The following is a 10,739-nucleotide window of genomic DNA, read 5'->3' on the forward strand; positions in this document are numbered from 1 at the left end:
AGACGTCAGTACGCGTCAAGCCTTTTGATCAAGGACAGGTGTTCAGAAATCCCCGGGCTAAAACTCGAGCTTTTATTTCTAGTCTCTTTGCATCATATCCTCGAGCATTTTCTTCGAGCATATATGCACGGGGGCCTATGATGGTGACATTTTACAATATCCCCGATCAGTATATCCCGAGGACTAATTTTGGTAAAGTTGTAAATCCATCTGTGGTGTCCTCGAGCATGTTCGTCCTCGAGACACAAGGCCCGACCACATCTCCATGACGCTTCGCATATTGCAAACATGTGTCCTCGGGCATAGTCCTCGGGAATGTGCTCCTCCTTACTGCTGACAATTGTTCACCCTTTAGAATTCCTACGCAATTAGGAATCTTAACTCCCACAAGAGTCCTATCTCACGCATAATTCTGGAATTCAACCAACTCCTTAACCATTCAGGACTCCAACAGATGAGGACATCCAGCTAGTCGAGTCCAATTAGGAGAATGTCACTTACTACTATAAATACAGAACCTTGAACCATTATTCAGGTACGTTTGACATTGTTCTTCAGCACATAGCCTCACGCATATATTTCCCTTTCTGACTTAAGCATCGGAGGGGCGACGAAAACACACCTCGTTGCCTTTGTTTCAGGTATCAGAAGATCACGTTCGTGCTCCTCACCAGTCATCAAGCTCGGAAAATCAGCAGGTACGATTTTTGGTAGCATCACCTGGCTTTCTGCACACCCAACTTATAATTAAATGGCAAGAAATAAGCACTTATGGATAACTTGTTGACTTGGTCAAAACATGGAGGGTCATATTCTTTACCTTTCTATTGTTTGACACAAACCTAGGGCACAACATTTTGCTGCTGTCCAAACATTGTAGAATGGAAATTTATGCACCCAAGGATCGAGGCTTTTGTTTCCATAATCGTGTAATAATCTCTTTCTACTTCGTTGAAATTGTTGGCCACAATTAGACAGCCCCACCACCCCTATCCCCTACCCCATGCCAAACAATCAATTAGCTCGCATCGTATAAATAAACAATACATAATAAACTAAATCTTTTATCGAGAAATTTACGTTTCGAATTTTCGAGTTCCAAGGTAGGAATGGGAGTATCAACTTATTACGGCTTGATTTTGAGGTGAAACCACCTGACCCCTTTCATTTGGCATGATTAGTTTGAAACTTTTACTTTGACAAAGTTCTCGTTCTTTTTTTAAGAGGGGCCGTTGACTATACACCACTACAATTAAACTTAGCACGACTCAATTGTAGACTTGATGTAGCTAGTAGTCCATTAAGGAGCCCATCACATGACATTCTATGCGCGGTGCCACCTCAATCCAAGCTTGAAGAGCACATTGTATTTTGATATTTCTAAGTAGAAAGACTTAATTTTTTAATTATAAGTGATGAAGAGAACTTATATTTCTATATCTCTATTCGATACATCTAATTCGTCTCTACATCTAATCAAACATTTCTTGCAGATATTTCGATTCCAGCAAATAATGACGCTATATCTTCAATCCGCTTAATTCTTAACAAATTAGTATTCGCAATTTGTGAGGATCGTTCTAGCTATATAAGAAATCCTTGATTAATAATAAGATAAATAACTTACTTCGAAAATCCGATAGATTTATGAAATCGGTTATTATTTCTGAATTTCAAAAAAGATAGAAAAATAACTGGGGATATTATGTGATTAGTTAGTAGTCCAAATATTAGTTGGTATTTCAAATATCACCAAATTCTTTACCGCTAAATTGTGCTATACTAATTTTGGGAATGCAATAAAAGAAATTTTTATTCAACAAGATTTTCTTGAAATGCGTACGAGAGAAAAGTTAAAGTGACAAAAACTTCCTGTGCATTAGAATGGTCACATTAACTTACCTGACAACTAAAAAGTTAAAAAAGGGAGGGTCTGATCTCCTCTCTGGACTCTGATGTGGCCCAAAACGTTGGCTTAAAATTGATAAAAAGTGAAACTGAAGTGAATGTGATGCCTACTAAGAAAAGAGCATTTCAAGAAAGGGTCTTTCTCCATTCGTGTAAAACTTCCAAAAGCAAAGAAAAAGTCTTGTTTCGACTAAGGGACTGAAATAGTAAACTTTAAAATGCTAATCCTATGTTCTTCAAATATCATGATATTTGGCTACTTTGATGCGTACATGCCTAAAAAAATGGAACTGCAATGAGACAAATATAGTAGAAGTGACGATAGTAAAACGAATGCATTCATATTAAAATGCACAAAAAATGAGAGTAAACGTCGATAAAGTGGGTGTGATGCCAATGTAGAATAAACTATACAAAGTAATGACTAAATTAATTGAGACACATTTTGATTAAATCAAAGAGATTTATTCATAATAGAATTACAATCTCAATAACACGATAAAAAGAAGTACTGACTGAATTATTAGATTTATTCGTAATAGCGATACAATCTCGTGCATTATCCTAGACAGAATTCATCCCAGGAAGAAAAGGACAAAGAAAGACAGGTGAAAACGTGCAGATTTAAACGAGGGAAAACTAACAAGAATTATCCATACATGAGGAGCTTATGAGCCACATTACAAAAATGAGTTTTTTTTTACATTTAAATGAGCATGCTCTAACCTAGTTTTACAGCAAAATTGGGAATAATTACCAGAATTAAGAGTATATATCTGTCGAACATTGTTCACCAGTAAAGAAAACTTCTACTGGTTTTCAATATCCATCAGGGGCATTTTCCAGTAATTCCATGAGTTATAATCTTCCTGCACGGATAATGCACGAACAAGATGTTAGTAGATGCAGAAAACCCTGAATAAAAAACAAAATATCGATGGCAATGTTTTTGTCACGGTAGTACCTGCTCGACCAGTGATGTTGGTGGGAACATGTCGTGTACCAGAGTATGCAATGAAGTGTATGACTTCACGTCAATACGGTGATTAATGGCCACCTCTCCCTGTGAACATAAACGAATTTCATAGACAAAACAAAATGAAAAAAATAAACTTGCAGAATAGTGGTCATGTAGAGAAACGTGTATAAATGTTTGTTATGCAATGCTGGATGGTGCAATGAACAAGATTTTAATTTTTTTCCTCTTTATTGATATTGTTTGGTATCCAACTTGCTAGATGAACCAATAAAGAATGATGACTACCTTGGGATTAATGATAAAGATTTTGCCTTCTGGGATCCCTATTCTCCGATAACTGAGTTCATCAGTGTCTCTGTTTCCGAAACCAGCATAGAATGGATTATAGTCGGCAGGAAAAAGTGCTTTGATATCCTGCAAAAGGTGGTTCACACTTAAAAGGGAGCTAAAATCAAGATGTTCAAAACTTGAAAGGGAGCTTAGAAAATCAAGATGTTCAAAAGAATAATTAAACACCTACAAAACTTGCACGCCACAGTTTTACTGACCTCTAAACAGGCAATCTTGAACTCATGAGGAGCTCTTCTTACGACTGCCATCAATGACAAAATAACAATAAATTCTTATTATTAGTTGCGGAATTAAATTTTCCGGACTATAAAAGAATTTCACTATTTTTATCATGCTGTGCATTTGTAAACAATTAGGTGTTAATAGAAAGTCAAGTAATCATTCAGGGAAAAACTTACCTTCTCGGTACAATGAGGGAAATAGGCCATCAGGTGAAATCACAACAGGTCCATTTGGTAAGCTTTTTCCATCCTACAAACATTATAAATATTTTTCACCCAACGGAATTTGGTTGTAGTGCTAGTTAAATTCTCGAGTTTGCTACAAAAGTAACATGGAAAATTTACTACAAAATTAACATGGAAAAGTTAAACCATTGACGAGACAAAAAAAGGTGGCTCAAACAATTACAGGACCTGAATTATATGGTTCATCAAGAAAATTCAAGATGAACCATATAATTTTTGGTTGTTCATATTTCTCAATTTTAAAAAACAAAAAACAAAAAACAAAAAAAGAGTTCAAAGGAAGGGGAAAGTCAAAGTCAAAGCTAGTATATATTAGTTAATTTAAATATGTAAAAAGGTAACCAAAACAAAATCTCCGAGGTGCGTAAACATTAATTGAACACATTTTGATCATTAGAGCGTTCCAAAAGCACCATTTGTGCAATAAAAAGTTATTAACACCATGGGTTAGGGGTACAGTATACCTGCTTCAGATTGAATAGAAAACTCTTAGTCAAGTACGCTTGAACAATTGCTCGTGCACTCAGAAATAACAACTGATACCCATTCTCCTACAATAAGAAAGCGTTCGACATGTACAACAAATTCAATTTAACCATAAAAATAAAAACATCCCAATTGCATCAGTAACGACAGTGTCATCACAATTCTATTATCATATCTACATATAAATACATGAGAGAAGCATAAGCTTTAGAGGCTCAAGTAATGAAGATCAAGTAAGCCAGTAAAGAGACGAGGTCATAGCAATTCCCGCTTGTGGAAAACGCATGAATAGATTAATTAGATTCATTGATCTCGGATAAATCTAGACTGGCTAGGGAAAGATAGTGTGGTCCCGGCTTAAGTACAGATCACAGAAGTTCTTGAGATTTGTTAAAATGGCTGTGCATAAGCTGATTTTTAAGCTTAACTTCCACTCTATTGACTAAATAAAGGAAAGACACAGATTAAGTACCAATGTTTTTTACAAGGAAAGCTATGAGGCATTGACACTTAGTAAAATCGAAAAGAGATAAAAAAGGGGGGAAACTGGCATCTTTCTGTCGTTTTGAAGGTAAATTGAAGTGTTGTACTTGTATCCATCATTAATCAGCATAAATCAATCCAATTCTTTTGTCACTTAATTGCCAGAGCATGCATTGAGACATTTTCTTTAATAAGTTTTAGCTCACATTCAACAATATCCATGTGATGAAATAATTATATACACAACTTTGCAATTATATCCCTTGTGCATGCAAACGTTATAAGATTTTTATGCTTAACTTCCACTCTATTGACTAAATAAAGGAAAGACAAGATTAAGTACCAATGTTTTTTATAAGGAAAGCTATGAGGCATTGACACTTAGTAAAATCGAAAAGAGATAAAAAAGGGGAAAAACTAGCATCTTTCTGTCGTTTTGAAAGTAAAAGAAGTGTTGTACTTGTGTCCATCATTAATCAGCATAAATCAATCCAATTCTTTTGTCACTTAATTGCCATGAGCATGCATTGAGACATTTTCTTTAATAAGTTTTAGCTCATATTCAACAATATCCACGTAATGAAATAATTATATAGACAACTTTGCAATTATATCCCTTGTGCATGCAAACTCAGGAGCAGAACTCTAATTCAGTAGAGGCAAAACTCTATTAAAAATAAAAATATTGAAACAAGATAATAACAAAAAATAATAATAATAATAATAATAATAATAATAATAATTTAAAACATTATAATTTATATAAAATACATTACAATGGTTCATTACGAATTATAATAATTTAAAATGCTAACCTCATTATTAATATCATCAAATATATTATTCTCAATATACACACGATTAACAATCATTCATCCATTACTCTCCAATTTGATCGTGTAGTCAATCTTTTACAATGTTTACACGAGAAAATAATCTTTATAGTAGTTAGCAGCAATAGCAAAAATTAATGCCCTATTATAATTTATTCTATTACAAACCAACTTTTGTGTAAGGTTACTAGGGTTTTGTAATTAAAAACCAACTTTTGCTTTGGCAATATCAACTTTCTCTTTTTAGGCTGTTGAATTAGTGCTTGTGGAATACTTATCAAATTGGCCCCCAATAGACTTTGAATTAGCCTTGTTATCCAGGAATTCAATACTTTTTTCTTCATTCCACATTATATTGGGTTGTCTAGGTGTCTTTAAAAGCTGAGTTAATCTTATTTTCTCTCAATAATTAGACCCATTACCAACTCTAAGAAGTGTCCCAAGGCCATAAATAAGCCCATTGATTGCTCTTTACCCGAAATAGGTCCATTTAATTGCTTATTGAAGCCATGAGATTTTCAGAATTCAGATTTCCGAACTAATTTTAAATTATTACATTCAAGTGCCTGCTTTTTTTCTTTTTTCTTTTTTTTTTTGTCTATAGACAAACGATTCCATACATCCTTTTTGCATTTTATTTGTTCAAATATTACAACCCTCTACTTCACTTCAGTCCATATCAAGCTTCATGCTTGTTTTACATCTCTGTTTTCGGAATTCGGTCCACATCAACCTCCAATATACGTCCTTTTTTTTTTTTCTAGAATTCAGTCCATATCAATTTTCATGCTTGTTTTTACAAATTTGGCAGATCTAGGAAAGAAAACTATATGATTTACAACCTCTATTTTCAGTAGGACAACACCAAGAAAAATAACACAAAGCTTAAAAATAATACATCTGATGAAATTACCTTAATTGCAGAAAAAAGACGAGCTATTCCAGAATGTGTCCAGTCCTTCCCAACCAGAGGCATAAACTGACCAAGAACATCAGATCTGGAAAACAAGAACATATGAAGCACAACCTGCATGGGATATTGGAAACCTATCTTTGCTACACCATAGCTAATTTGCTTGAATAATACAAATAAAAATAAATCATATCTCATGTTAATGGGTTATTTGATCCATTTAAGCTTACAAAAAACCAACCGCAAGGGGATGCAGCTGATGGACCATCTTGAGTTACCAGAGATCATAATTCATCGAAAAATGTGAATTGGTAAATTTGTTTTTATTTATGTTCTATTGCTTCCCTCTCTCCAATCTCGATGATGAACAATTGTCAATGTGAGAACTTCACTATTCCCAATCAACTTGTTTACAATTCCTCATAGATGTGGTACTTAGCATACAACATATATTTTTGAGATATCAACAGGACCAAAAGAGTAACATCTATTTCCGGTGACATTGTGGTAGTATCACCAATATTGTTTGATAAACAGGATAGATTAACGCCAACTTTGGCTGATTTTCACTGTAGCATGAACAAAATTATTATTATATCTAGCAACAGTGAAATATTAAGGTTAAGATCTACAGCAAGCCTTCCAACCAAAATAAGTGAGACTGCTTTGCTAGCATCATAAATGGAAGTATCAGACATTTCAGTCTTTTCTCATCCCATATATTTCGAAGAGCAATATATCGATAAACTTAATTGTGATTAGCTAATAGCCTCCATTCGAAATATTTTCTAGATTGTAGACTTACAGATCATCAGTTCTATCGTTTCCAAATGAACAAGCTAGAAGAGTAAGACAATATAATCAAAAGGCACTTCAAGATCTTCTATAATTTATATTAATAAGTAGCAATACATAGCAACGGTTCATACAAGGCAAATTAACCTTACTTGGTTATTGTCCCATCTACATCAGAAATTACAATTCGTGTATTCCACTTCCACAAGTATATATGAGCTTCAACCTGTTTCAGAAAAATGTAGATTAGTAACAATTTTAGTGGGTATTAATTCCAACCAATTATCTATTTTATAGAAAAAAATTATAGACCTTCTGAGTTCCAAGGACCCGTGTGGAGAAGATGAAATTCACCATATTCTGTCCCTCTTTGAGATTTAAATAAGCTATCTGATCGGTGGTGGGAACATTTGTTCTTATAACTTGCTTCCGAGGAGACTCGCTAGCTAGTGCTGGAGTTGGTTCGTCATGTTGGCTCTCTGAGACAGATTCAGAATCCACAAAGACCTCCTCATGTGATGAGTTACTACTGATATGTTCAAGTTTCTTAACCCTCCGAAATGGAATTGGCCAGAGCCTCCATTTGCGTCCAGAAGGAGTCGAAGTCAATCCAGATTCAACTTCCTTCGCTTCTGTTGTTTCCTGTTCCACTGGAATTGCGTTGTCTGGCTCAACAGGTAAATCCAAACCATAAGCTGCTAATCCAAGAATGATAGGAGCAGCTTTATCCCATGTTAAGTACTTCCCTTGCATTCTAACTATTAAGTTTTCATTTTTAACAATCGATGAGGCAGAAACTTTAAATTCCTCCGCTGATATGCAGCTTCTTTCGAAGGCTTCTGCTGCTGCACTCAAATCCATGCCAGCACAAAGCAAGTTTCCACAAAGAGATAACTCTATTCCTGCCAAGTCATATATAATATGATTAGAGAAACTGCAAAATAGTACTAAAATCAAATAACAAGTGATTCAAAATTTATTATAATATCAAGATGGCATACCATACCTGTGTTGAAGTCTGCTTTCATGTCTCCACTTGAATCTCTAGAATGAGGGTCCAGATGTTCGCTTTTACTGAATTCATCTTCAGAAGCAGGTGCCCGCGGGTCACTCAGCATTCCTTCAGCTACTAAATTAGCATACATCAGATTCTCTGGCTTCTGTTCAGTGCTAACTAATGGTACGGGCTTGCTATCAGTACCACTTTGATCTCTATCGAGTGTATTCTTTTCATGGATTTCACCTTGAACTTGCAAATCCGTCAAAGAAATAGTGCTGGGATATTCAGAATCTGAGGGAGGTAATCCATTTTGATTTGTTGATTTTCCAAGATTTCCCTCTTCAGTTTCATCATTTGTCAAAGGACTTAGAGGAGACTTCTCATTTAGATCTTCAGCAAACTCATGAATCTGCATTGAGGAACATGTGTCTTGTTGAATGGCATTCATAGACTTTACCGCCAATTCTTGGAGCTCCAAACAACTTTTGAATACCTCAGCCCTCTTAAAACTATTAGATGTGGTCTCTGAACTAATTCCCATGTAAAAGTCTCTTCTCTGGTTAGCTGTGCTCTGGCTCTCTAAAACAGGAGAGAGATTCTCTTCACCTCCTTCACATGTATCCATTGTGTCTTTAGAAGCTTGACTGCCATTGTCCGCCTCACGTGCATTGTCAGAAGTAACTTTACGTGTAGAGGTGTCCAAATCACTCAAATAATCAGCTGTCCATGTAACTTCATTTGTATGGTACTCTTCAGTCCCTTCACCTGGACCTAGGTGAAACTGGGGCGTGCTTAGTTGCAAGTTCTCAGCATTTCTCTCCAAGGATGAGATGGGTGCCTTCAGTATGTGCCCATCCACACTCACCAGAACTACTTCTGAATTCGAAGTGTGTGATTCTATCACATGCTCCACACTATCTAAATTGTATCTTTTGGAATCATATTCTGATAACTCAATTGAACCCTCTAGAGAAGTTTGTTCATCTTGAAACTCGTAGAATACCCGCTCACTGTCAGACTCATTCTTCTCCAATCGGTCCATACCAAGAGTAATGCGTTCATCTCGCACCTCTACCTCGCCATTATCAAAATCATTAGTCTCTTGTATGTGAAAACTATTATCCTCTGACTTATTATCAATATTGGTACCTTCACAATTATCAGAATCCTTCAAAACACTGTTTGCATTGTCGTCCTTGTCAGAAATAACTTCCCTAACAAAATATGCTTCACCAGAATTATCAAGACACATATGAAAATTAGCATCAATTCCATTAACTTCTATCCGGACAACTTTCTCCGCACCTTTAAGAACACCCTGAAATTTACCAAATCGTACATACCAAGGCGTGCTCCGGAAGGTTCCATCTTGCTGCTGGACGACTATTATGTCAACTGCCCCACCAAATGGATGAAATGGTGTGGCGACAGAGTACATTCCTTGTGTGATAAAAGTGCTAACTTTACCCACGACATTCATTTAATTTATGTACAAAGTATTACAATCCAAAAACTTTGAAGCAAAAAATAAAAAATAAAAATTCAACTGATCTACAAAGATGATATTTCAATATCCAATCAACGGGATTCTATCACTGTATCTCAAACCATCACCTGAAACTCATTCCACCAAATGATACCAAGGAAGCAAAATTCTCAGTTATTTCACTTCTTGAATGGAAGATATCTGTATGCACCAAATCATTCAAAATAATTACATGATCGCCCGGACTTTTTTTCTGAAAGACAACTTCAAAGATCAATGCGATTGAACTAAAAACTAAACACTTAACTTTACATCAACAAAATAATAAAATACGAAAAACAAAATGACATCAAAACAATACAAACAAGAATCAAATATGCTAGAAAATGCCAAGTATAAAAAAACAAAACAAATAGTTTGAACTTACACAATCAAGGAAATTCTGAGAAAATCTTAGTGCTTAGCGATCAAATTGACATACATCTAACAGCTTAAAATCAGATATAAGCTCCCCGAAGAAGATTAATAGTATTTGTTTCTGGGTATGGTGCTGAGTTTATACAAATATGTTATTATTTGAAAAAGGGTATTCAAAGGCTTCGAAATTTGTACTTGTGAAGAATTGAACGTAATTTGGATTACAGAGAAAAAAGTCATAAATTCAATCCCCAATTTGTCGAGCAATAAATAGGTAATGCTTTGAACAGGGGAAAAAAATTTGTTGTTGATTGACCTCGTATTACGGATTTAATTTCAAGAAAACCGCTGTTTTTGCTTGTAAAAGTAAAATTCTGGTAAGGCAACTGGTAAATTTGGTACTGTTGTCGTGTTTCGTGTCGTAAAGTTAATGGGTTGCTATGGAAGGTTCGACAGGGTGCACCTTCTAGTTAACTCATTCATAGACAAAATATATTTTGATTGGTTTCCCATTATAAAAAATAAATAAATAAACACAAATTATCTAAACATCCTTGCGGTTTCTGGCTATATTTCGGTCGGGATCTTGTTTGAGCCATATTTTTTTGAAAAAAATGAATT

The 10,739-nt window shown here is 35.0% G+C and overlaps 1 protein-coding gene across 2 annotated transcripts; it reads right to left on the reverse strand.

Moving 5' to 3' along the window:
- Positions 1–2,333: 2,333 nt before the first annotated feature.
- LOC111379961 (phosphatidate phosphatase PAH1-like) lies at positions 2,334–10,538 on the reverse strand. Of its 2 annotated transcripts, none has more exons than XM_023003399.1 (11): positions 10,129–10,538; positions 8,222–9,902; positions 7,528–8,117; positions 7,368–7,441; positions 6,421–6,505; positions 4,170–4,256; positions 3,637–3,709; positions 3,436–3,479; positions 3,173–3,301; positions 2,873–2,971; positions 2,334–2,777 (listed from the first exon to the last, which is right to left on the reverse strand). In XM_023003399.1, exons 2-11 carry the CDS (start codon positions 9,693–9,695, stop codon positions 2,718–2,720), a joined length of 2,715 nt encoding a protein of 904 aa, XP_022859167.1. In that variant the 5' UTR covers positions 9,696–9,902; positions 10,129–10,538; the 3' UTR covers positions 2,334–2,717. The 2 variants fall into 2 exon arrangements, with proteins under 2 accessions (XP_022859167.1, XP_022859166.1); XM_023003398.1 differs by having other exon boundaries at positions 8,222–9,954.
- Between the last annotated feature and the right edge of the window lie 201 nt (positions 10,539–10,739).

Source organism: Olea europaea, unplaced genomic scaffold (assembly GCF_002742605.1).
Source record: "Olea europaea var. sylvestris unplaced genomic scaffold, O_europaea_v1 scaffold2075, whole genome shotgun sequence".
NCBI classification, from domain to species: Eukaryota; Viridiplantae; Streptophyta; class Magnoliopsida; order Lamiales; family Oleaceae; genus Olea; species Olea europaea.